The sequence below is a fragment of the Pochonia chlamydosporia genome, chromosome 6 (assembly GCF_001653235.2).
Source record: "Pochonia chlamydosporia 170 chromosome 6, whole genome shotgun sequence".
In the NCBI taxonomy this organism is placed as follows: Eukaryota; Fungi; Ascomycota; class Sordariomycetes; order Hypocreales; family Clavicipitaceae; genus Pochonia; species Pochonia chlamydosporia.
Genome location: NC_035795.1, coordinates 1,569,698 through 1,596,227, shown reverse-complemented (window position 1 = coordinate 1,596,227; position 26,530 = coordinate 1,569,698). Strand labels below are relative to the sequence as shown.

At 50.9% G+C, this 26,530-nt stretch overlaps 7 protein-coding genes across 7 annotated transcripts; 2 read left to right on the top strand and 5 right to left on the bottom strand.

Moving 5' to 3' along the window:
• Positions 1–1,404: 1,404 nt before the first annotated feature.
• Positions 1,405–4,325, bottom strand: VFPPC_09085 (gamma-tubulin complex component GCP6; the record flags this gene model as incomplete). The annotated part of the gene is made up of 2 exons (XM_018287681.1): positions 1,405–4,145; positions 4,205–4,325. 2 exons carry the CDS (start codon positions 4,323–4,325, stop codon positions 1,405–1,407), a joined length of 2,862 nt encoding a protein of 953 aa, XP_018140780.1.
• Positions 4,326–4,718: 393 nt separating this feature from the next.
• Positions 4,719–5,764, top strand: VFPPC_14531 (CT20 family protein; the record flags this gene model as incomplete). The annotated part of the gene is made up of 2 exons (XM_018292299.1): positions 4,719–4,920; positions 4,983–5,764. The coding sequence occupies 2 exons, from the start codon at positions 4,719–4,721 to the stop codon at positions 5,762–5,764; spliced, it is 984 nt and encodes a 327-aa protein (XP_018140781.1).
• A 113-nt stretch (positions 5,765–5,877) lies between these two features.
• On the bottom strand, positions 5,878–7,590 carry VFPPC_14532 (Homeodomain-like protein; the record flags this gene model as incomplete). Its single annotated transcript, XM_018292300.1, has 1 exon — positions 5,878–7,590. The coding sequence occupies one exon, from the start codon at positions 7,588–7,590 to the stop codon at positions 5,878–5,880; it is 1,713 nt and encodes a 570-aa protein (XP_018140782.1).
• A 796-nt stretch (positions 7,591–8,386) lies between these two features.
• Positions 8,387–10,410, top strand: VFPPC_09086 (DEAD/DEAH box helicase; the record flags this gene model as incomplete). Its single annotated transcript, XM_018287682.1, has 2 exons — positions 8,387–8,608; positions 8,677–10,410. 2 exons carry the CDS (start codon positions 8,387–8,389, stop codon positions 10,408–10,410), a joined length of 1,956 nt encoding a protein of 651 aa, XP_018140783.1.
• Positions 10,411–15,547: 5,137 nt separating this feature from the next.
• VFPPC_09089 (KH domain-containing protein) lies at positions 15,548–18,873 on the bottom strand (the record flags this gene model as incomplete). Its single annotated transcript, XM_022428640.1, has 7 exons — positions 15,548–16,567; positions 16,626–16,747; positions 16,802–17,044; positions 17,095–17,407; positions 17,463–17,924; positions 18,028–18,297; positions 18,391–18,873. The coding sequence occupies 7 exons, from the start codon at positions 18,871–18,873 to the stop codon at positions 15,548–15,550; spliced, it is 2,913 nt and encodes a 970-aa protein (XP_022284215.1).
• Positions 18,874–22,959: 4,086 nt separating this feature from the next.
• Positions 22,960–23,286, bottom strand: VFPPC_16439 (hypothetical protein; the record flags this gene model as incomplete). Its single annotated transcript, XM_018294192.1, has 1 exon — positions 22,960–23,286. One exon carries the CDS (start codon positions 23,284–23,286, stop codon positions 22,960–22,962), a length of 327 nt encoding a protein of 108 aa, XP_018140787.1.
• A 741-nt stretch (positions 23,287–24,027) lies between these two features.
• On the bottom strand, positions 24,028–26,214 carry VFPPC_09090 (hypothetical protein; the record flags this gene model as incomplete). The annotated part of the gene is made up of 1 exon (XM_022428641.1): positions 24,028–26,214. The coding sequence occupies one exon, from the start codon at positions 26,212–26,214 to the stop codon at positions 24,028–24,030; it is 2,187 nt and encodes a 728-aa protein (XP_022284216.1).
• Between the last annotated feature and the right edge of the window lie 316 nt (positions 26,215–26,530).

Sequence of the window (26,530 nt, the reverse complement as noted above, 5' to 3'; positions counted from 1 at the left end):
TGCCGCCCACGGCTCGCTTCTCCTTTATCTGCAAACACATCATGCGACTTCTTGGCCGTAGCTGGCGTCTGCACACTTACACCCGGTGTTCTTGGCCCCTGAGCCGCCGCCGCCGCCCGCTGTCGAGCCATAAGTTTGTAAGGCGACATGAAGACCTCGCTGCGGAGGGTTGGTGCCGCAATCTCAGGCGACGACATGAGCGAGTCTTCGTCCTGCCAAGCTGCTCTTTCTTTCTCCTTTCCCTTCTTCTTGGGAGACTCCTTTTTCAGGGGAGAAACCTTGACACCGGGTCTATGCGGCGTAGCTTGCACGCGGTAATTCTTGTCCAAAACACGGTGTAGCAGCGGGTCTTTGCTCCGTTTCGCAGAGCCTTGCAGCTCTTCCCGTAGACCTCTTGGCGTCATGGACATGTCCGGCAGCTGCGCCGTCCGCTGGGCAAAAAGAACCGTCGAATCCTCTTCATCCTGCAGTACTGTCGTATCGTCCTGCCTCATGGTCCGCTTCATGCTGTCAAATGGCGACGAATGGCTCGACACATCTGCCTTTATGGTCTTGGTCGCCGGTGGACGAGGGGTACTACCCGACAGTTCAGCATCGTCCAGGAGCGACTCGTCTCCGTGCATTGTGTCGTCTCGTGCGCCATGCGTCGCCATCACGTCCTGGTCTTGGTCCTGCGTTTGCGTGTAGTCGGATGTGTCGTCTCTCATGGCGGTGCTCTCCTCCATGACGGTGGACTCGTCGTCGTTGGCGAGCTCTTCGTACCCGGATAGCGAGACATTGGCGGATGCTTCGAAGAATTGTTTCCAAAACTGGCGGGTTCTGTTAGCAGGTGGTTGGTATTCCACCGCTGGTTGTCTGCCTACCTTGGATGCTTCCCAGACGGCGCGGGAGTGTTCGCCATATTGCTCGACCACGGGGATTATACTAGCTGTGACGATTCGATGCGCTTTGCTAAAGTTGTGATCGATTTCTATGCCGAATTAGCAGGCTGTATTTGCGGACGCTCTGCCTGGCATCCGCATACCTTGTAATGTCAGTGTGATGGATTGCTCGAGTTTCTCCAACTCTTCCATCAGTGACAGGTTACGCGCGGCTACACTCGGTCGCGCCATCTTGATGATTGCCTGCACCAGTCAGATGAATTCGGAGCTTGTTGGTTGCAAGTCAATAGTCAACACTGCGAAGGTTTGGTTGTGAAGTCATGTCGCGTCTCCACGCGTAGAGGGGTCGAAGTCAATGACTTGGCATGGCGGGGCAGTTGCAGGGATCCGGGTCAACAGTTCACAACCTCACCTCCACCATGATCAAAGGACAATGCTGTAATGAAACCAATATATATTAAACCTCATAAATCGTAACCCGATAATCTTCATCGTACACCAATACAATTCTAGCCATCAGCTCTCAACGTCTACAGTAGTAGTCATCCATGTCCAACCTCGTCACCAGCTGCGCCACCAAGCTATCATCTCCAATGCCAAATTCGTCAAACGTTATACCCCCAGTCGTTCTTTTACTTGAGGCCTTGCTCTTTTCTGACAGCCCACGACAAACCGTAATAAATACCTGTACCTTCTTCTTAAACTCAGCATACAAGTGTGCTGGATCAAATGACTCCCCAGATTCTTGCTCTCGTCCCAGTGCTTGGAGTCTCGATTGCTTAGCATACAGCAAAATAGTGGTAAAAATCTCTTCCAGGAGTTTAAGAACAGGCAGCTGGCGCTTCCTCAGGAACAGGGCGTGCATAATACGCTCCAGCACCAATGAATGCATTTCTTGAAGCTCCTTGGGGCTGTACGATGCACCGTCTGTTGAAACGTCAAGTTTGTCGAGCTCAACACGAATGACATCAAGTTTCCTCTCAAAAGTCTGCCAGGGTATCGTAACACCGCTGTCTAGAAAGTATGACGCAATGCTGGATACGAAATGCTGCGATTCCCTGACGAAGCGATATGAAGCGTCCTCTTCGAACCAGGTGTTTAGTCGCGAGTTCGTATCTCGATACAACTGATTGACAATGTAGAGCATTCTCAAGATCCGGAGGAGAAGCTTGAAAATTCGGTCGTAATGCATTAAGTGAAGTGGTGTGATTATCGACGTCAGTTCCGGGGGCGTGGAATATGATAGTCGCAGGAAATCGAGGGCTTCCAACGTGTCTGGGTTCATGCATTTGTCAATCTCTTCTGAGGACAAGTCACGAACTGCAAAACTCAGATCTCCGGGCAGCAGGGAAGCATCTGAGCCCAGTTTGGTGGACACAGATGCCTTCTTACCGAGTCCAGAATGATACGCTTCACTAAGAACTCCCATCAGGGCGAGACGAAGCTCAGAGCCCGCTGGTGGCCATGTATCTCGGCCCCCGAGCCGCAAGCCCATGACACCACCTTGCATTGCTACGCCAGCCCGTCTTTCCGCTGTTTCCAGATCTGGGTCAAATAAAGCATGAGACAGTCGACTACAAAACAAACCATTCCCAAGCAGATGAAAGTCTCGCTGTAGTTTGAGGTGATCTTGGACCCCGTGTACTTCGAATAGTAGCCGCAGGCTTTCTCGATTGACGATTCGTGCCTGAGCGGCCGCAATCCCACCAAACGACAGGATTGGTAAAAGAGACCAATGCGGCGTGTTATCAGAGGCTGCAGCGTCGTCCTCATTCACCTTGGAAAGCCGCGCTCGGACAAGACGGCATAGCGAATCATCGCTCCCTTTTGCCATGAATGGCTGGTCAAGCTGGTCCATTGATTCGAGTAATCGCTGCTCCATCATATTTTGGTCGAACCCGAAAAATTGCAATTTGAACTCGGAGCCTGGCTCATGTACGCCTAGCCTGAATTGTGCCGCTTCTCGTGTTGTGCTGGAACGACTTTGCCGGAGGGCGTGAACTAGCCTCTCTTGGTATTGTGCAACGCGACTCTCAAGGTTTAAAATAGACTCCCAATCAAATAGCCATTCTGCCGCAGGCGGTCGGTTCGACATAATCGCATCAGAGCGAGCCAAGACGTGGTCAGGGTGGAAGGCCCTAACAAATCGCAAGTTTCTGCCCGTCTCAAATATGGACTCGGCGATATCTTGAGGCAAAAATTCCGGAACTTTCCTCGCATCCAACCGAAAGTCCACGTCTTCAACTTCTCGTCCAAAGTCATCAGTAAAGATTTCCACGTCGACTTTGACAAACCCCCTGGTCTCTCCAATGCTTGACTTTGTAAAGGGCGTTCCTACTTCCCGTCGGGTGCCAAGCCACTCTTCAATTGATTCAAGCCAAGGCGACGATATGCGCCGCAATATTTCGCAGAGCACATCTCGAACGTATCCTTCGCTAAACTCAAGCATTGACGCTTCCTGAAAAACAAGCGACAAGATCTCCTCGTCGGAAAGGTTCTCCGACATTCTGGATACGAGATCATCTAGCGGTCGGAGAATAGCTGATGCCCCTGTTATGGTAGTCTGAAGATGTAAGAGGGATCTGGGAAATCGTCCATCCACGGTGACCTGGTATTCCACGGCTTGTAGAATCTGGTTCATGGCGCTGGCGAGTGCTACAGCGCATCGACTCGAAGATGAAATGTATGCTGATCGAGAGACTGTGCTGAGCCGTAAGAATGTCGAGCCACACCTCCCTGCTTGTCTTTCGACTCCCTGCAGTACTTGTCTGGTGTATCCAGATATTCGTAATTCAGGCAGCGTAGGCTTGAGCGTCCCTTTAGCAGTTCTTGCGAAGAAGACAGATTCCCGGCCAACGCTGAGGGCCAACACAGACGCAAAATAGACATTGGTCTCAACAACAGGCGTATTCGTATTAGCCAATTCTAAAGAATCTGTTGGCCAGTTCAACAGCGCGTCGTATGCGCCTGCTCCGGCTTCGCTTAGAAATAGTGGCACATGCGGTTTCGGTATTCCGGTATTAAAGGTTTCCCACGTCCTGAATATGGCTGGCTTTGGAGGCGGTTCTGAAGAGTGCATCCATACATCGCTTTTATCCTCGAATTCGAAGGGCTCTTGAACGGACCAGTGAGCTGTTTCGAAGCCTTCGTTATCATCTTGACTTTCCGCATGGAAATCTTTGTCCTGGGGTAGTTGGAAGAAGCCATCCGTGTCGAGTTTGATAGGCGTTAGGGGAAGCAAGGTAGGTTTCGCATTGTATAAGACTAACAAGACACTGTGTTAGCATTAAACTCGTCGCATGACAAATTACATGTTTGCTTACCATCTAACCCATTTCCAAACAGAGAAGTTGAAGCTTCCTTGGCCAATTGATCTAGCCACTTGGACGTCTTCCAAAAGTCCGGGACGGCGAAGACGTCTGCTTCGTTTGCCTCATCCGCCATTGTTTCATTGTAATTTCTCGCATCAGATGACAGACGACGACGTGCAGGTTGATTTGGTCGTTGTTACACATGCAGACGCGCATGTCGCGTTGTGAAAGAGCCGTTGGTTGCTTGGCTTGGGGCTCGAGTCTCCATCAAGCCCCGCGCTAACTTGGCAAGGGAACAGCAAGTGACAACCAGCGCGCAGCCTCAGCCACCCCCAAACAAGTCACTTCAACCGCCAATCACCGAATTTCGAGCTTCCAGAGCAGAGACCCTTGAGCTCGAGAGTAGACTTTTCTGTCATCAACCGCGATTATCACCCTCACACACTCGGTGCCATTGCCATCGCAATACACGGTATAGGGCATTTTCTGGCATCCTGGTAACCGAGAACCAACGCACAGGCCCGAAATGCCTCCCAGAAAGCGTGCGCGCGGCCAAGCTGCCGCAACCCCAAGCGCAACTCGGGACGACGATGCCATGGACATCGACACCCCAGCAACCAGCGATGCGGGCGGCCCTCCAAAACACGACGGTCCGAATTACAACGAAATGTGGACGGATGATCAAATCGCTTCTCTGTTCAAGGGCGTTATCCGCTGGAAACCGGCAGGTTCGTAGCACTTCCCAGCGCTAAACCTGGCTGAATGCACCATGCTAACTACATCAACCCAGGTATGCACAAACACTTCAGAATGATTGCGATTTCAGAGCATCTCCGAAACCACGGCTTCGACCCAGATATCTATCACCACACTAGAATACCCAATATCTGGGACAAGTTGCGCACATACTACGACCTAGACTTGATAGACGAGCGCGAGTATTTCGACGACGACGAACACGACGAGAAATATGTCGATTTCTCGCTACCACACTCACACTATCTCGACTCCATGATGCAGAGGGCGGTGGCCGATGCGAGCGAAGCACCTACCTCTCCACCAGCGCTGGACCTCTCGCCCGAGCCATCACTTCCAAGAAAGCGAAAGAGATCAGGAACAGCATCAAAGGCCAGGGCCACAGATGCCGAAGACACGGAAGACGGTACAGACGCACCATCACCAGCCGGTAGACCGACGAGGGGCTCAAGAGGACGCACACGAGCGGCAAGTCAGCAGGCCAAGGTGGAAAAAGTCGAGAAGAGTGACAAGGACAAATCCGACAAGGAGAAGGCTGAGACTACGGAAGAAGAGGACGGTGAAGAGGAGGACGACGAGAGTGGATCTGGGGAGGATGATGACGAGGGTGAGGGCGAGGGCGACAGTCAGGCTGAAGGCGAAGGCGAGGATGATAACGACGGGGAAGAGGAGGGAGAGGAAGAAGAGGACGAGGACGAGGAAGAGGAAGAGAGTGCCGAAGAGGGTGGCACGCCAGCATCAAGGTCAACAAGAGCAGCTACGAGAAAGAGTGCTGCACCAAAGCCTACCACACGGAGGACCAGGTCACGGAAATGAGGATGCAGAACAAGGGCGTATTAAAAGTGCATGTATTAGATACAGATACCCAATTGTATACTTACTGTCATGGAAATCAACCATGTCACTACCTGCTCAAAGGGGCGCAGTCGCTACTCCTTCTGCTTCTCGGTATCCAACGTCTCCCATTCTCCATAATACTCCAACTTGGTAGCCCAATTTCTTCCAAGAGGGTAGACATCCTCCACGCCCACGTTTGATCTATGCACGCGCCCTGGATCCTGCACTTTGGGCGGTTCCATCGGTGGCCGTTTCTGCAGAATATTCCACATTTCCATCTCTGCTTGGTAGCTTGCATATTCGTCATGTAACGCAGCTTCCGCTTCTTGCTTCCTCTCCATGGTGATTCGCAGCTTGAGCGCCTCCTTGGCAGCTTGTATATCTTTCAACTCGGGGGCAGAATACCACAGAATCTCATTCGCTTCGTGTGTGATTTCATCTTCTTCTTCGTCTATTTCCTGTTTAAAACCCCCTTCGGAATCGACGCCTGTGTCGTAATTGTCTTCTTCGTCGTCATCGTCCAGATCGTCACCGGAGAGACCTTCTATTTTGAGAATTCTCCCCTGGGGGGAACGGGATTCATCTGCATTGGTGTCACCAGAGAGGGCAGCTTCAACCTCCTCATAATCCATGGGCTCCTCTTCGATATCCTCGTCGTCTCTATCTGGCGGTTCTTCATACACATCCAACCGCAATCTTCTTGCGGCTTTAATCCACAAATTGTTCGAGTTGTGCATCATGCCGAGCGAGGCCACCGCAGCTTCAACATCTTTTGCCCGCACAATCTCCCGGGTGGTAGGGATGAGCTCTTTCTTCGCTCGGATTCTAGACATGCTAATGAACAAAGTTGATTGAACGAGCCGCCGAGTGACGGATACAGCGAGTGAGTGAAAGTCGTCGAGAGCGGTTGCCCACATTGACGGGTGTCTATCGTCGATGTTGTTCCAGTTGCTTCCAGGAATCGAGGAATTCATAAATACCCGTTCTGACAGCTTTAGCCAATTGGACAAGTGAAACAGCTGAGCGAATCTCAACGTCGACTCGGATGTCGAAACTCCCTCCTCGCCGCGACGAGTTAATCTTCGCGCAATGGAAGGCGTAATATCCCAGTTCCCTCCCCATTTTTTCGCCTCTCGTTGCTGCTCGCTCCGTTCTTGGCGCACAGAAATCGCATCTGCGACCTCCTCCTGGGCATGGCAGCATTGTTGGCTGATTTCAACGGCTGCCGGATATTCTGCTGACTCCAGATATGATCGACGGTTGAAATCCGCCCTGCGTTCTTGGGTTGTGTGCAACAAATGGATGTACTGCTTGACCTCGATTTCACTCTTGGTACCGATTCTGGCTGCGATTCCAGGTAAGTCGTACCTTCCCAGACGTGATAAAGATTCAAAAAATTGTTGCTTCTCTACAGCTGACCAAGTGGTGAGCCCGAGCTGAGAACCGGGCAAGTCCACGGTTTCATCCAAACACACCCGGTGGGCGGCGTCATCGATGTCTCGATTGAGAAGGTCGATATACTCGGTATTCAATATACCCTTTTGCCGTTTGAACGGCCGATGTACCCGAGCTTGTTTGGCCGGCCGCTTCAAAGGCGACCGACTGCCCTCTCGCTCATCTTGAGATAAGGCTTGTCTTGTCCTGAGATCGATGGATTGATCGCTTGGAAGGTATGAGCTCTCCCTATCACTCTGGTTCACGGTCGAGTAAACTCCCTGGACTTCATCCAACTCTGTATATGCAAAATCGGATTCATGTTCGGCGACACTTTGCTCATCAACGGCGTACTCCTCGTCAGAGTCCATGCTCTCTCAGTTTCGAAAGCGGCAGTGGGTGACGGCCGGCGTTGACATTGTATCCGGGGGACCACTGGTGGCAAGCTGTTATGGAACTCGTGCTCGGTCTGAATCCATGCGTAAATCGGTTGCTGTGGGCTTACGCGGCAAAGCATCAACAGTATAGTTGCATATTTTCCAGACGCTTGAAAGCTGATACGTTGAACTTGTGTTGACAGTGGTGAGAAATCTCAGCAAGTGTGAACATTGAAAGGTGGAGCTCCTTGGACCAAATTTGGCTGGCACTTGCACGATCTCTTCTGCAGGGCTACGACTTGGACAATACTTTGCATGACATTTTGAAGTTTGGTATAATTTAGCATTAAATAGCAAAAAGTAAACTAAGAGAATAATTTTGTCAATTTTTTGCTCATCTACGTTCCTGGCCCAATTGGTCGCTGGTGCTGCTTCACTTCTTTGACCACATACAGCCCATGTTGCTTGAATTTGCACATCACATAGAGCTAACCAACACCACGAGAAAGTACGTTCTGTGGGAGGTATGCTCCGGACGTAAGCCTCTTCTGTACATTTTCTCCCCTTTTAATCTTTTCTATAGGGAGAATGTTCACGCTGTTTTAAACATTAAAATAAATGATCCGGCTACTTACATTGCGTGAGCTGACATAATCAAAAAGTGGGTCGAACCTTGAGTTGGACATTTGCAACAACAGGCTGCCCCTGTCACAAGATTTTGATTTCTCAGACGAATTTCAGATTCTCATAAACCTCATCAAACACACTCATGGCCATCTCATAATGTACAATGCTACGCACCGTTGCAAAATGCGTCTTCCGCCCATCGGTTGAGGCTAACAAATTTGCATCGAGTCGTTCACCCATTAAAATCTTCACTGCAGGACTGACCCTCACGAGCAAGCCCAAGCTTCGAGACTATCAACAAGAATGCATCAAATCGGTTCTCTCATCCCTGAGACAAGGACACAAACGCGTAGGAATATCACTGGCCACGGGAAGCGGCAAAACTGTAAGCTCGCTAGACATGAATATGAACGGGAATTTCATGCTTCGAATGTCAAAAGCTAACTCGGGAAGGTCATCTTCACACAACTGATCGACAAAGTGCATTCGCGTTCAAATGGCGGCAACCGCACTCTTATTCTAGCGCATCGCCGTGAACTTGTAGAGCAAGCTGCGCGGCATTGCCAACTAGCATACCCAGAAAAGACAATTGAGATTGAAATGGGCTCGATTCATGCCTCGGGATCAGCGGATATCACCATTGCCAGCGTGCAAAGTATCACTTCTAGAGATCGACTGGAAAAGTTTGCGCCTTCAGATTTCAAACTAGTTTTGGTGGATGAAGCACATCACATCGTCGCGCCGGGATACCTTCGAACTCTCAAGCACTTCGGGCTGGACCAAAAGCAGCGAGACTCACCCACTCTCATCGGCGTCTCAGCTACGTTCTCAAGATTCGACGGTGTCAAGCTAGGTGCCGCAATTGACGAAATTGTCTATCACAAGGACTATGTCGACATGATTACCGATAAGTGGCTCTCAGAGGTCATTTTCACAACCGTCGAGTCGTCTGCCAACTTATCCAAAGTGAAGAACGGTGCGTTTGGCGATTTCCAAACAGGAGAGCTATCCAAAGTTGTCAACACGAACGAAGTCAACGACATTGCTGTAAAGAGCTGGATGGCCAAAGCCGGAGACCGGAAGAGCACGTTGGTCTTCTGCGTGGATTTGGCACACGTCTCTGGGCTTACTCGAAAATTTCGGGAATATGGGTACGACGCGCAATTTGTAACTGGCGATACACCCAAGGTAGAACGCGGTGAGATCCTAGACGCATTCAAAAAGGGAAAGTTTCCGGTTCTGGTTAACTGCGGTGTGTTCACCGAGGGTACGGACATACCAAACATCGATTGTATTGTTCTCGCAAGACCAACAAGATCACGAAATCTGCTAGTTCAAATGATTGGCAGAGGTATGCGGCTTCACCCGGGCAAGAAAAACTGTCACATCATCGATTTGGTGTCCAGCTTGGAGACCGGCATTGTGACTACACCGACGCTATTTGGGCTTGATCCCAACGAATTGGTCGAAAAGGCATCTGTAACGGACATGAGAAGAATGAAGGAGGCGCAAAGCGCAGAAGAAGCACGAAATCACGACGCAGACTCGAATGGACCAACCCCGCCAATCAAGTCAGCAGAAGCAGTAACATTCACCGATTACTCCTCTGTTCTGGACTTAATCGCCGACACATCTGGGGAACGACACATTCGAGCCATCAGCCAGAACGCCTGGGTACAAGTCGGACCAGAAAGATTCGTTCTCTCAGCCCCTAGCGGGTCATACATCCGCATCGAGCGAATCCAAGGTCCTGTTACAGCCTCATCACCAACATACAAGGCCCTCGAGATCCGTGCTCTACCGCCGGGGGTGGCGAAATCCCCGTTCGCTGCACCTAGAGAGATTCTCACAGCCGCTACGTTTAACGACGCCGTCCACGGAGCAGATAGTTATGCGGCGAACGCATTTCCCCATAGCTTTATACACCGACATCAGCCCTGGAGGAACTTGCCTCCTACGCAAGGGCAGTTAGATTTTGTAAATAGGTTGCGTGGAAAGGCGAATGCGCTCAGTGTGTTGGATTTGACAAAGGGCAAGGCGGCGGATATGATTACAAAGTTGAAGCACGGTGCTCGTGGGCAATTTGCGAAAATAGAGGCCGAGCAGCGTCGTAGAGAAAAACAGAGTAATGTTTTGGAGGCAAGACAGAACAGGGAGCGGGTGACGGTTGGGCCGGTGATGGCATAGCGAGGCAGAGTTTTGGCATGGGTTTGATTGGTTGAATTGTATTGTATAATAGACATTTTGGCGTATACGGATGGGATTCGGTATGTTGGCATTAGACGATACCATTTTGGATTTCAACGAATTGTATTATATGTTCTATCGCATGTATTGGTAATCTAGTTGAATCGATGATACATGGACGTTGTGTCTCGATGGCTCTCATCTCCAGCCCATCTGTGAAGTTTTCAAATGCCACGCTATGTAAACACCGTTAATCTGTTTACCCTCCAGATTCCGCTCCAATTCACGCCAGTCCACGGCACAAACGGGCTCCCACACCCCCCTGCCATATCTCACATACTTCCAACAACCCACTCAGTCTCACCAACGCACCAGTTAACACCAAAACATGCATCCAATTATGACTCTGCCCCAAAAAATCAAAAGTCCCAGGGAACCACCTCTCCGGAACTCTAGCCGCGTACAAAGCAGCCCCCGAAAAGTTAATAAGCGCAAGACCGAAAAACGAGCTCAAGCCCATCATGTCGCTTAGCGCAGCATAACCATACTTGAAGCTGCCGTGAACCACGGGGGCAAACAGACTTGCCCCCAAAAAGCAGTACATAAGAAATCGTGTCGTTCTATATGTCGGCTGGCGGAACTTTGGTTTCAGGGTGAAAACCGCACAACCAAACGCGGTAGCCGTAAGAGCGACAAAATACAGATACCGTAAATACGGATTACAGTAGAAGCCAAAATGAACCCCAGAAATGCCCGTTCCCCACATGACGAGAACGATTCCAAGGTGGTCAAGCTCATCGCCAAAGCGATGCATGTCGGCAGAGTGGTCTGAGAAGGTGTGAAAAATGGTGGAGAGGACGAAGCAGACAACCACGCAGAGGTAGTAAAGCGAGACGGCTAATACATCTGATGTGCGAGTGTCGGATGTAGTGAGGGATTGTAACCGAACGAATTGGAGTAAGCCGAAAAGGAACTGAAGGGCTCCAAGCAGATGAGACCAGATGTTGGCTGCACAACTGGTTAGAGAAGTCGCGAGCAGGTGTGCTTTCTTTGACACTGACCGGTTTCATTGTGAATTTCTAAGATGCTTTTCGTAGAGGAGATGTAGGAGAATGAAGCATGTCTATTCCAGTTTGAGAGGTTGATGAGTTAGCCACGGCTGATCAACCTACCGATAACCTGTCAAAATGAATTCATTATCTCTACGTCAAGCCAGCACAGGTCCCGCAGTCCCGCATGCAGTCTAGTATTCATACTTTTGCCAAGGCACTTGAACTAAAGTATTAGGATATATGTCCTTTCGTTGAATGAGGAGGCGACAGACTCACAGATGTCTTTCCAAGTCAAAAGCTTGGACTTGCTTTCCAAGCCCGCCGGCTTTGGGACCATTTCCCGTCCAATAGAGAAGTTTGACGCCGGTGCTAATTTGGAACGTATAAACTCAGGCAGGAACTAAATTCAAAACAAAACAGTTGCCTGGCAGGATTAAAATTTGTGTATCATATTTGGAGGAATGTGAAGGCAACAAGTTGGAGGTTGTTTGAGGAGGGGCATCAGCTCGCCTTTGACATGCTCCTTGGGCCAATGTGCGCCCACCTCGAAGTAAACTTGTGTGGTCACAGGCACCAGACCAGACAACAACACTTGTCTGTCTGTCACAAATTGGTCGATCTTCAACAACGCTAACACTAGCAAGGCCTACGACCCCTGGGCCAGGGAGGAAGGAGCAAACTGCTGGCGCTTCCCGTCTTGCCCCACGAATTAACGGCCTTCAAATAACGGCAGGAGACCAACACGGCGCCAACTTGCAGATCTAGTAACTGAAGTTGCCAGTGGTTAAGGACCTGTGACTTTACAACCTAGACTCTTGATTCCTCCATCATCAACACGACTTTGGGGTAGAGAAATTTAATCCTCCCTCTCCGATGACCAACATGATTTGGCGCGTTTCAAAAACTAGGAGACACTAATCTTGGAATTTTACGAGCTAGTCGCTGTTTGACCAGCGCGTCCCTGAGATGGCAGCCAACAAGGCAAGACGACTTTCGAGCAGGCTGAAGAGACATTGCGTGTGAGTTTAGGTATCGATATATGTCCAAATAGAAAACTTTCAGTTTCCTTCCTCTCATATTACTTCTTGTGTCTTGCCATATCAGTATGGCCGTGTCCTGACGACGCAGCTCTCCGAGCCTGCGCCCGTTTTACTCACTCTGTTGATCTGCCTCACTTCACAGCCACATGAGATATCCCACCACGGGATCAAAATGTTACCTGTCAATATCTTGTATTACTTGCTGGTTGCTCCCGTGGCCGAATGCCCCGCCTCGCAGGACGAGACGACATCTAATACTACCCAGCACAACGAACGATACGTAGGGTACACTCAAGACCCCAACGGGAGAGGAACTGCATCTCTCATCCTGTCATGTCTACTCACACTCATTCTTTGCGTCTGGTCCGCCTTGCATCTCAACGTTCCCGAACAACATACAACCGTTGCCAATTCTCTATGGACCAACGTTCGGTGGATAGCCGCAGGCATATACTCTCCTGAGCTTGTCGTATTCGCAGCCTGGCGCCAGTGGTGCTCGGCGGGAATGCTGAACAAGCACATAGAAAACTTGCTGCAGCACCGAAAGATAGAGCACACGCCTCAGCAACATGTCAAGCTCGTCAACGATATTCCTTGGAGCATGGCTCACAGCTTTTTCGCATGCGCTGGCGGCTTTGCCTTGGAACTTGACACCCTAACAGGTGCTCTCGTTACAGATCTTGACACGACAGACCCTGAAAAAACGAAGGCTGTGAGATTGACATTGACAGCGAGGGGAATACTAATGCTCGCCGACTCTGGTCACTTGCCTGTTGTTGAAAAGGCAGAAATAGAAGACAAGAGCAAGGCAAACAACTTGGCAAAATCCGCAGTGCTTGTGCAAGCAACATGGATGCTGATACAAGTTATCGGTCGACTGGCCGCCAGATTACCAGTGACCTTTTGGAAGTGAACACAGTAGCGCATGTGTAAGTCATACCGGCTCAACATCCCTTCAACGTGTTTCTAAACTTTCAATGCCAGCCTCTGTGCGTTCGCCATATACATATTTTGGTGGCACAAACCTCTTCTCCCAAACGAGCCCATCGTTCTTCGAGACGAGTCCCTCGCACCTCTAGTAGCTTTCATGTATTCATCAAGTGAAATGAGTGGTTACATGAGCCAGGGAAACGTCAAATCACAAACTGTCATCAAGACACTATTCGCACACCTGAATCTCTACAGCAGAACCCCTGAATTAGAAACCCTACGGCTGAAAATTACAAGATCAACACATATCCCTTCCACCATCAGTCCACAGCAAGTAACCAATACTCTCAAAACGACATCAAGAGCCAGCCAACCGAAACACATCTCAGACAAAACTCAAACCAGGGAAATAAACTTCCGCAGTATAAAGCTACAACGAGCAACAGACTCCTGCCTCCGAAAAGTCGAAGAAATCCGTCAAAAGGACTCAGGAACAGCGTTCTTCGAGCGTCGACCACGCATCCTCCAACGCCGTCCCTCATCAGAACACCACTCCCCATCCGAACTAAAACGCCAATCCCTCATCCAGCAAGCCTTCCAAGTATACCCCAACATCCTAACCGAAGACCGCATCCTCCTCACCCACCCCGACCCAGACTCATCCGCAACTCCCCACGGCTGCATACACCTCGTCCAGAACAACTCCTAGCCACACACATCAAAAACTGGCCAGGAAACGACCTCCTCCGCAACGTCAACGGCCTCATAGTCGGCATGATCCTATGGCTCGCGAACCTCTGCTACGGAGGCTTTCACGCCGCCGCTTGGAACGAGCACTTCCCTTCTCCCGCGGAGAAGTGGCTCTGGCGCATTTCAGCACCATACATCGCCTTCTGCGGCGGGTTCTGGGTGATTCTCAACTCGGCCGTCGCGCGATGGACCGTCCTCAACTCCTTTTGGGAGAAGTGGATGGATGGAAAGAAATCCATCGTCCAGAGCGTGGCGTTGGGCATTGTAGTCTCCGTCTGTGGGTTTAGTTTGTTTCTCGCCAGGATATTTATTGTCGTGGAGGCATTTTGTAAGTATCAGGGAGTTGCCGGTTGAGGCATATGACACACCCCAATGGTCGGATGTGTTTCCTCATTTTTGATAGATAGAAGGTACTTGAGGCGAAAAGATGCCCCGCGACGCGTTGATGGAATATGTTCTGAATAGATTTCAATGTTGTTCTACTTCTTGTCTTGTGCGCTACGAAAGCCATCGACGTTCTCTGACCAAATATTTCCATTACACCTGCACATGGAGTTAGTACCAAAATTCACCATAAACGAGTCGTGTCAACTGCATATTAATGGCCGGGCAAAGTTAAGCATGCCGTGGAGATTTTGGTCGACGTAGTCACAGACTATCCTCGTAAAGACCAAGGCCAGAGCGGTGGCTCTCATGGACCTGCACAGCCATTCACATACGTCGGCCAGAATCATCTCAGTTGATGCACTCAATCGGGTATATTTCATCAGTCGTTCTTGCATTCCACCTCTTTAATCGAAATTCCGTCATTGAACAGATTCCAAAACAGCTTTAACAACACGTTCTAGTGTCCCATTGCAGCCAGTGTTTCCACAAACCAGAGACCAGAATGTCCCAGACCGAACAGAAATATACCGTCCATCGCCTCCCTGCTTCGCTCCCATCTTCCGCCGCAAAGCAAAATCTCCTCTTTTGCGAAAACTAAAATCAAACTCTCCCAGAACCATTCCTTTCATGTACCAATCATATCTGCAACCAGGGTATTTTCTTCAACTTTTTTTGCCTCGAGCATGTCTTTGGTCAAACTTGTGGGTATAAAGGAGGCATCATTGCCAGTCATCAAGACCAACCTGATTCCCAGACGTAACCAAAACCATCAAACAAATCTCATGAGGCATCTGCGGCATCACAAAAGAGTATAAAACACAAAACGCATGACACAGTTCAAAACATCGCACTTTGATGTAAGATCAAAAACCGACCGATGTGGAAGCACAACTTCCAGGGTATTCTTTTTTAATTTTTTTGCGAGAGGGTATATCCAGCCGGGGTATTCGCATGCAGTCGTTCTAAGTCGGGGGGAATCTAACGGAAGGGCCCAATGGGGCCGGGGTATCCTGAATTCATGGAGTGAGAAGTAGATGGACGACCGCTGTCTCCAGACGCGCGGGCGTTGTGGCGAGGTGTGGCATCGCCGGGAAGAGGAATGGCCAGCTTGCTGTCCATGTGTTTGCTGAATGGTCGTGGTGCCCAAGGATTCTCATCCTCTGGCAAGTTGACTCCGCTATCGTTCCAAGGATTGCGGTCAGCATTGAAGCTTCGGGTGGACTCAATCGAGATCAATGACGACTTGGAAACATTGCTGGATCCCTTGAAGAAGTTGCTATTCATCGAGTGAGAGCTATTCTTTCTGCGGTCAAGGAAAGAGGAGATGGATGTCATGCTGCCGGGCTTGCGAAGTCGGTCAAGGATGCTGCTTCGTTCACGGGCGACTTCGGCGCCAAAACCGGTCTTGACAGGAGAGTCCGTTGAAGATGAAGCGGGTGCATGTTGCAGAAGCTTCGAGTCGAAGTACTGCAGAGAGTCTTCGAACGAATCAGACTTTGGCCTTGGTATAGATCCCTTGACAACATTCGCTTCGACAGTGGCGGCAGCCATTTGAGCCTCTAGAAAATCGATGGCATCGCGGAGACCGCCCGCATTGTTGCGGGTGAAGCCCCAGACCAGAGTAACAGTTGGGGACCCATCGTCAGTAAGTTCGTCAGGGTTCTGATGAACGGTAACTTCTACTTCGTACTGGGCCTTGAGTTTCGAAATCAGCTCGGTGGCGAACTTTGGCGACTCCAAGAACTTGACCAACTCGGCGGTGCGTGCCATTACCAATTCATGCTTGTCGGGGACCATGCCCAATAATTCGTCGACACAGTGAGGAACCTGCCACTGTGGACCTGTGACAGTAACTTCGTCACTTGCTTCTTCAGTGCTGGGGAAATTGATCTTGCAATTGTATTTTTGCTCCAGCTCATCGATCTCTGGGAGGCGGGCAATCAGTTCACGGTGATAAAGACGATCCACGCTAGCAACTTGGGTGGTGTACTCGGAGTCCTAACAGTCATAAATTAGTTGAGAAGAAAGCGGATTGACCGTCATGGATATTGCTTACAGCACGGTCCACCATTTCCAAAATCTCATTCTTAACGGCATCCAGATTCTGGGCATTCCGAGCAGGGGTACGGCAAATGACATTGTCAACCTTGATGTCGTCATCCTCACGTCCCATACCACCTAGAGTAGTTGTCAGCAAGTGGTCCCCAAGGGACTGAAATATTCAAACTGTACCTCTGTCCATGGCGTTGGAGAACTTGACGAAGACAGAGTGCTTCTTCATAATGCGTTGGATGTGTTGACCGCCAATACCTATGATTCGCTTGTGGTATTGATCTGGTACATGGAACGAAATAGAGGCAGGCATTTCTTGTTCAACCAGGGTCAGGCCTTGCTTCATCGAATCGTAGCTGGCAGCCATGACGTCAATGTTGAAATTGTATTCGTTGAATCCATCGAAGATGATTTGCACGTTGCCTAAACATAGTTAGAAAGCATATATGGAGGGGATCCGCATCATAACTTACTCTGTCCCATGATCTTGTTGATTTTGCCATTTTTCTTGCCACTCACAAACTCCTTGTGCTCATTGGCAAGCTCAATCTTGACACGGATTTGATACTGACACTGCGTGACAAACTTCAGTTCCGAAATGACAGTCAATGCCGACTTGACTGCATCATCTGATCCTGTAACGGTAAAGCTCATCTTGTCATAAGAAAGATCAGCTTCGGCATTGGCGCAGATATCTGATAACATCGTGCGAATATCAGCCGGTGCGGGTAGCTGCCTTGCCTCAGGCTGCTGCATGTACCATCCAGCGCCATAAAATTGGCCAGCCTAGGTGGAATTGTCAACCAACTTGGTATACGAATAGCGGACAAGGCCCACTTACCAAAGACATGAGCTCTCGAACCGTACGTTCAACGGGTAAGCCCTCGCTTCCCTGAACGCGGACCATCGTTCGTTGGCAAGCCAGAGGTGGAAACATGATGTATGTCCCATTCGTTTCGAGAATTTTCCGCACCTTGTCAAGACGACCGAGAAGGATGCTATCAATCTTGGCAGCAGGAATGGTGACATCCTTGACATAAACACGAATCCGAGAGACAGTCTCATGCAACTTTTGCTTTGCAAGCTCAATTGCTTGAGGTGTGTCACCAGTAATGAAAATGTCGGTAGGGTCACGACGAGTAGCATTCTGAGGGCAATACCGGTACATTTGCGAGAACAAGGGTGGGAAGTAAATAGCGGTCCCGGTCGACGACTCGATCAACTTGATGTTCTTTCGATGGCGGCCACATACCAGCTGATGGAAGGACAGTTCGATTCTAGTGGCATCGACAACACGGCCAAGCTGCAGGCAAAGTCAGTACAAACCACGTCCCCTCATCAATTCCCAGATAGAACGGGAATATCGACTCTCAAAAAGCCAGTGGAATCATTTGAACAAGTCATACCAGAGTGTCAATGTGGATCAAGACACGAGCTTTAGCGTGCTCGGATGAAAGTATATCACCATAAATGGCAACTCTCCATCGTTGGTCCATTCGCAACTCCGAATCACCGGTCATGCCATCGACCATCGGAGTCAGCTTGGGTCCTAGCAAGAAAATATCAACGCCACAGAAGGTGGAGATATAATCGAGTGTTTCCACTACAGGTTTCTTGAGGACCCCAGCATTGAGATCACAAACGAGGCTCCCGTCAATGTCGATTGTCGTGCAACGCTGCCAAATATAGTTAGAACCATCAAGTTTGGCTTTCTAGTCTAGGCCTCAAAGGTTGCAAAGACATGTAGTAGCGGCCTGGGGCATCCATACCATAGAGATGGGAATCTCATTCAAGATGGTCTCTCGGCTCTTATGAACCAGCTCGGGGGAGCCGGACAGGCAAACCGTCGTGACCTGGCCCCTTCCATTCTTGGGAGAAGAAGAGACTACATGGGCTTCAATGGGCAGTGGTCCAACAGACAGGTCCCGGCAGAGTCGTCCGAGATTGGCCAGATTTTGAGCATGAACTGGCAACTCGTGAACTTGTACATCGTCAGGAGCATCGGCAGGGTGCGTCCACCGGAGGACTGCGTCGGTGGTGGCATGGACAATGTCCTCGGTGTTTGGGCCCGCGAGGTCGGAGGCGAATGGCACGTTGAACGAGTAGTGGATGGTGGCATCGGCGGCTTGTGGTGAGTTGATGGGACCAGCGGACTGGGCAGCGTTTTTGGGGTGCGGGTTGAGGCCATTCATGGGCATATTGGGACGACCCATTCCGAAGTTGGGGCTCATCCTCTCGGACCAGTGACGCATGTTGGCCAGCTTATTCATATTGGGTGACAACAATTCGCGGGAATGAAGGAGCTAGGACACCTATTGTCGAGAACCGAGCGTAGCAGAAGCTGGATGACAGGCGCAACAGAGAGGCGACATGCGAAGGCACCAGCGGGCGTAAAATGGCGGGTTTGGACGAAAAAAAAGGACGGCAGCCGGGGTATCACCGAGGAAAGGGGCAGACCGTCGAGGAAAAAGCAGAAAACAGGCGAAGAATCGAAGCAAGTCGTCGAGACGAAAAAGAAAGAAGGGAGGGTATCCTTTGGGGGTATCAAGGACGAAAGGCCAAAACCCAGAGCCGTGGACGGGGGTGAATAAAACAAAAATACGGCAGAAGGGTATAGGGGAGGGGAAAGAAGAGAAAGAGGAAAAGGAAGATTGACACGCAAATCCTGTTTCCTGATTCTCTGGGTTCGTTGAAATCGATGGTATGGTCGGTTGGTGTTGAAGGGAAGACGAGAGAAGAAGAGCATGAGCCCAAGTCTGAGTCTGGGCGACTGAGGTGGAGAGCAACGAGTGGAGTCGGAATAGACCACACCAGAGCAGGGCAGAACAGAACAGGGCAGAGCAGGGTCGAGCAGGACCAGGCAGGACCAAGACCACTTGAGCAGCATCCAGCGTAGCCTCGCACCTCAAGTTGCAGCAATAAGCACCGAGAATCAGCACTTGAGCTCATGGATCAATTCCCATTGGGGGTGGACAGGGCTTGGCCGCTACCGACTTGGAGACATGGGCATGATGCACTTGGTTGGAGTCCATGGCCCGGTGCTAATTAGGTCGAGAGCCAGCCAAAAACCACAAGGGCATTTGATAAGGCGAGCCAACAGCTTCAAGGTGGACAAGCTTGACACCATCAGCACATACGTACATGCTTGTATCACAAACGCCGTACACTTGACCTGCAGGCAAGCAACATTGAACCGCTTGACTCCATCACGGCGGCGCAGACATGCCAGGGCTAACGTGGAGCCCTTGACAGACACGAGGTTATGGTTGGCTTCGTTTGGGTCTCTGGGCTGGGGCTTGCGTTTGCGTGTTTGTCTAACCTCCTCCTAGGCACGAATTACGCAGTACGTACGGAGTACGGAGTACATGCATGCAGTGCAAAGCATATGGGCGGACCATCGAAGGCAGAAATCGAGCGAAAGAGATCGGATGCAAGGAAATGTCATAAGAGCAGAAAGGACCCAACATCAGCAATCACTCGGGCATGTCCAACGGTCCAATGAGGACGCAAAACATGAGGTGACGTTGGACTTGAACAAGACCAAATGCACCCGCAGAGCGTAAAATGCAGTGGACAGGTCGGCTGTATGTGTGTAGTGAAGTGACATGGAGTGTCTGGCCAGTCATGGTCCAGATTCTAACTTGACAATATTGAACCATCAGAAGTGTATTGCCCAGGCGTAAATGTGCGTCCTCACCCAAAACCAAAGAGAACTTATCTCGGTGTACAGCGTACCCCGTATTTTTTTTGCAGTAAAACGAAAGTGCACCAGACATGAGTCGATTGATGGAGAAGGGGGAGCAGCAACTGTGCTGGTCTCACTGTCCCTGTCTGAATTGGTGGTCACGATGGATGGAACGCGGCAACTGCCTGCAGGTGCAGGTGGGCAGTCAACATTGAATCAACCTTGGACAGCTGGGAATGATTCAATCTTCTTTTAGGTTCTGCCCGCGTTTGGTGTGGTGGGCCTTGGGGGGCTCCATGTCCATGGATGTCGCCAACGTTCAAGGTCAACTTGAGGCCCTTGTCTTGTACATCCCACAAAGTACAGCGCACTTGGTGCGCTTCAGCAGGCGTATTGAGACATCCTAGCACCTGACGCCCTATGCCAGCCCCCAAGCATGCCCCTGTAGCCCCATCCATGGGTGCACATCTGTCCTCGAAGTGTCAACGTCTGGTCCGGTCCAAGCAACATTTGAACATTTGAAGTCTGGTCTTGCTGAGGCATGGCGTTGCCACGACATCGGGATTGGGACTAGGCATAATCTGCACTCGATGCCATGGGATAGGAGTCGGCCAGGCATGTCGACACACTCCATTCAGTAGCGTCCGGTGTCATGCTTGACGGTGAGCGGCAGCTGGAGGTACTCAAGTATTGGAGTCTGGTGGAGGTCTGGCGTCAGGTACTCCTTCCCTGGTAAGTACAGTACGGAGTACATGTACCGAGTCTTGTGTCTGGTGGTTGTCTGGTGTGTTGTGTTGTGCAGGGGAGCACAGGGCAGTCAAGCATTGGGATTTGATGGGAGTTCAATGTTCATCCACCGTCACCTCAACTTCGATGGCACCCGGTGCTTTGACGGCGACGAATCCGACCAGACTCCGTCCACTTGTTTGCACATGTCCACACGGCAGAACCCAATCCTGGTCCCCTCTACATCTTCCACAGGCAAGCGTTGAGTGCCAAAGTGCCTTGGAAGCTCTGCCGCTAATGCAAAGAGGATGCGTCAACCTAGCAAGAAACCTGGCGGACTTCTCCATCAAGAATTGTGAGTCCTTACCACACTTAAACCGGAGACCGAGTCCTTTGCTGACTTGTCCCAACCCTTTTCCACATTCCCAGATTTTGGCAACACCAAAATCGTGTCAAACCAAGCCAGAATGGGCACAAATAAAGACGCGACTCAGTCAGTTTCATCTCCTCGATGACCGGTTCGGTTCTCTCAAAGGGATAAGTGTCGACCACGTACTCCGTACAAACGTGGTTAATGATCCCTCAATGCGAGCCCCGGTCTCGCGAGACAAGCATTTGTGACACGACAATAAATAGAAACTTGTAGCTGGGAAGCAAAGTACGCGTGGGTTCTAGATCGACTTACCACGGTAAGTATGAACTCTCCATACCATTCTCCATACAATACGAGGAAACGCCAAGCACATTCGAGAGACAAGACTCTGGCAACTGGAACACTCATCGATGCTGCCCCTGGTGTTCTTCATCGACATTCCCCAGTTTGATGCTCTCCTCACAACCTTGGCTGTTGCAGGTTGGCTTGGTCCAAAGTATTGCAATCCCAGCTCCCCACATGGCTGGTGGCTACCTTGCAGGGTGGCCAGAGCTCTCTCCAATGACCAACGGTGTCAGACCTTGCCTCCAATTGCTTTGAACTCTCCTGCTTTCTTGTTGACACGAATCCTTCGTGTTCTGATGGAGTGGTACGCAGTTTCGGTTAGACTTAGACATGATCAACATCTAACGCACACAAACGCCTTATCTTGCATATGACAGCCAAGTACTGCGCAATTCTAATGCCATCAAAAAGGTGCAAGCCCCATCAGAGCTAACCGGCCATTTTCATTCGTGTTGTAGGTTCAGCAACGGTACTGAGGGTGCCGCATTTGCCGTTGCTGAGTTTTCCCAGACACTCGCAGCATCTTGACAGCAACTCCATGTCTTTAGATGGTGTGTGTTAGCTGCCCACCAACCTCGTTAGTTCGGTCTTTGTGCGATTCCTGGCAGCCACAGAAGACGTTGGTATGATGGACGGCCCAGGGACAGTACATTGCAAAGTCAAAAAGCATAAATCTGACCACAAGTCAGCATTCAACGCTGGCGTTATTGATGCCGTCTCCACCTAAGCAACGCAAGGTTGTTCAAGCTTGTTGAGCTCCGCCATCTCGAGAAGAACCCAGGATAGTGAAGTCTTGGGAAAACCAGATTGTCGTTATCCACTTCATTTGGGTTCCGTCTCTGCCGAGGAAATATCAAGGATTGTCAGGTCAGAAAATCAAACACAAAAGTGACACCTGTCCGCCCCTGCATTGTTGTGAAGACTGCCAGGCTCCTCGGAGTCGGGTTTTTGGCGGCCTCCATTCCTGACGACAAGATCCAGGCGGGCTTTGTGCGACTAGCCACCAAGGGATGGGACGCCCATTTTGAGCAACGAAGTTCCAATGTTGTTGTTGGCTGTGTCTGTTCACCAGAGCCACGAAGCCGCTTTCGAACACCGCTACAGTGCAAGACCGATAACAAAGTTGGGCTCGCTACATCCGTCTTTCTAGTATGAATGCTTTCGAGCTTGCTTCAGCACGGTTCCTCGCGTATCTCAGAGATAGCTCCCTTACATTCCTCCTACCTCATTACGTTCAAACAGCATTAGCATCGTCATCCCCTCTACCCCAACAAGTGATGCGCTGGAGTGCACTGCCCACCACTTAGTCCAAGTTTGCCGACTCCGTCGTCTCCGTCGTTCCGATAGCTCCCCACAATATCTACTGATCATCTCCTCGCTTCTTTGTCCTCCCCATGTCCTTGTAGACACCCTCTTTGTTTCAATGGACTCGAACGGTGACTGAAGGTTCTTTGTTATTGGGAGCGATTTGTCCTGTTCCTGTTGAGGTGAATGAGATAGTGCGTATTGAGCAGCTCGCCACACATCTGCCTCCATGCGGAGTGCTGTTGTCTGCCGAAACTGCAGAAATCTGTTCGGACCAGACTTGTTCATGCTGCATTATGGTGGCACACCGGCAGTGCCAGGTCCTGTTAGCTCGCGAAATAAAGTCCATGTCTGGTCAACTGGCAACTGGTAACGCACACGCACGGGCCACGAGCCATGCCTGGCTGAAAGGCACCTAACTGGACCCTCCTCCTGCGGCAGTTGGTTGCCATGTTGCGCATACAGTTGGATCATGGGGTAAAAGCTCCAACTCAAACGTTGGTCCAACCTTTTGCCCCTAGCTGGTGATGTGCGTCGATGAGATGTGTGATAACATGCTCCACATGTGCTATTATTGAGGGTATCTACTCCATATCAGACAACAAGCCCAACCAACCCAAAACCAACACCCAGACCTGCCCGGAATCATTGTGTCCTAGACGGTCGACATTACTTTGTTACGTTTATCTATACACCTCTCGTCTTGCATCATCGCCGTATACTATCTCTTGCGTGGTTCCATGAGGTCGCTCGATGAATGCGATTTCTTCACCTCCTCTACCTGGGCCGTTATGGGGTCTATCCCCGGGCCGAAGGCTGAACCCTCGCTGCGCAACGGGCTCTTGAATCTGACTTGGCCTGTACTCTCTCATATACGGCTGGAGCACTTCTCGGTGGCCGTCTGGACGGGCACTGCCTCTGTACTCTGCAGCTCCCGGCACGTCTGGCCGAACACTTTGCACTCGTCCATATTCAGCGAAGCTGATATCGGACGGTTTCCACGGGCCGCATACTTGACTGTCTAGCTCCGTACGCATCGTCAACATATCTTCTCTCCGGTTGAGCCACCACTTGAACATATTCCCCATGTTGCGGTGGCGGTCTTGTCGAATATTCTCGTTGATGTACATCTCTGTAGTCATGTGCGGCATACTCAGGTTGGGTTACGACACGACGAGGCATGACGTAGCCTGGATTAGGCGCCGCATAAACAACGCTGCCATCTTCATACGGAGCTTGTGCAGGGTGACGAGATACAGCGCGAGGTGGCAGACGTTCGTACAGTACTTCAGTTTCACCATGCCTGGAAGGAGAAGCAGCAGAGAAGCGGGACGGTGGAGGTTGGGGCGGCTCGATATACTCACGACCATACGCATCAACCAATATCCGGGTAGGAGCTGGCCTCATCGGTGCAATATACCTGTCTGCTTCTGCGTGACTGGCTATCCGAGAGCCATCATGGTATTCACGATATTGACGTGAGGGAGGTGGATATGTTTCGGCCACCATTACTCGCGAGAGTGGCCTCGAAGCAGGCGTACCTGTAGCCGGATATGGCATCGCTGGGTGCTCAACTTGTGTCGGGCGAGGGCCCAAGTCCTCACCGCGAACCTGCCGTAAATCGTAGTACTCCCCAGTGTGATAGCGCAAATCGCCAGGTGGAGGCTCATGGTGTACCGCCGATCTAGCATACCCCACCGGTATTGGCTCCTCTCTGTATTGTCTGGTGATGTATTGAACGCCCTCGTTTCCCATCGCGTTGGGCTCGTATCGTGGCTCGTACTGCGCTGCGCCTGGCGGTACTTGATCATGCCTTTGGCGCTTGTTTGGGCGCAGATAGGACGGTGCTGTCATTGGAGACGGTGATTTTGGTTCTGGTTTAATGTATGGAGCTGCCTCGGAAGGCTCCGGTGCTTGCCTATCTGCCTTCCTCTTTTTCTTCTTCCCCTTTTTCTTCCCACCTTGTGATGAGCTATCAGGGCTTGTTACAGTATTCGGCTCAGTTCTTCGAAGCGCAGCAACCTGTGCGGGAGTGGCAACAGCGCTGCGGTGTCCGCCGGCAACGGCAGTAGGTTGCGCAGACGACGATGCAGTCGCCAGAGCACTTACAGCGGAAGGATGGGTGGGCTGTGGTGCGACAGGTTGCAGTGCATGATTCCGAACCAGAGGAGACGGTGGATGGCTGTCTAGGTACTCATTGTTAGGCTGGCGGGAGGGACTCGCCGGCTTGGGTTGTCTGGTTGTTTCCACCTCCAAACGAGCTTGGTTGTCGGGTCGGCCAACGGTCTTGCTGCTAGGACCAGCGGGCGGAATCACAGCCTGGACATAGTTGTTTAAGCCAGGGACAACACTCATCTGAGGAACCAGAGAGGCGATCGCTGTCGCGTGGGTGTTCATTTCGGCCGGTCGTGGAGGGAGGGCCTGGGCCGCCATGCCCGTTGTGTGATCTTGAGGTCTCGATCTATCCTTGGCCGGTCCACTGGCTGCTCCATGTTGTTCTTGACGGTTAGTAGCTTGAATATCTTCAGATTGGTTACGGATACGTGAGGTTAGATGAGACTCAGGAGTGTCATGACGAGATGAATAAAACGTGCTGTCGTCCAAAGAGTCACTTGTAGTTTCGGCGTTAGCGATCAAGTTCTCACCATCAGCTACTGGGGCTTTGGTGGTTTGAACCAAGGCAAGAGCCTTTGCAAGCACGTCAGATACATCGAGATCTGAAATTAGCTCTGCCTGGCTGCCCTTGGCAGCTCGGCGTTGTTCAACCTCATCCTTGATGGCACGCTCCAATCGTTGTCGCTGGATGTGCAACTCGGCTCTAACGAGCGGCTCAGACTTCTCCAGGAAGATGGGATTCAGCTCAGGTGCCCCAGATGAGGTCGGTTCTGTCGAAGCTGTGGAGGAGACTGCTTCGTTTGCACCAGCCAGTTTCGCATCGGCCCCTGGCTCTAGCAACTGCTTTTGGAGAGATAGCGATTCTAGTGAGGTGCTCGACCCTGACGGAGCCTTGAGCGTAGGATGTGTGCCAGACAAAATGGCATCGCGAAGCCGAATGATTTTCTCGTACTGCTGGATCTCGAACGTTTCCCTGTCAGACAGTTTCGCTGCCGAAAGCCCAGCGCCTGGGGGCGTGAAGGCCATCGGCGCTGCCTGGGCCATTTCAACCAACGCACTGCGTTGCGTCAACCCGAGTTCTCGTCTATGCAAACCACGAAGTCCACTGCTTGCGGGAACCGAAAAGCGGAAATGCGCATCTGCAAGCACCTTCTAGATCCCAGAGAGTCTTAACATGTACTGGCCATGATGTAATACTCCTATGGTGATGCGTGGCGCGTGGGTATAGCAAAGACGCGAATCAGGGGATAACTTGGTACAGCAAAGGATGGATATTGTGATACTCTCTGCATGGTCGAGTCTAGACAATGGATTTACACGGGAAAGAATTGGGCGGTGTGTGTCGCCAATTGTGGCAGAA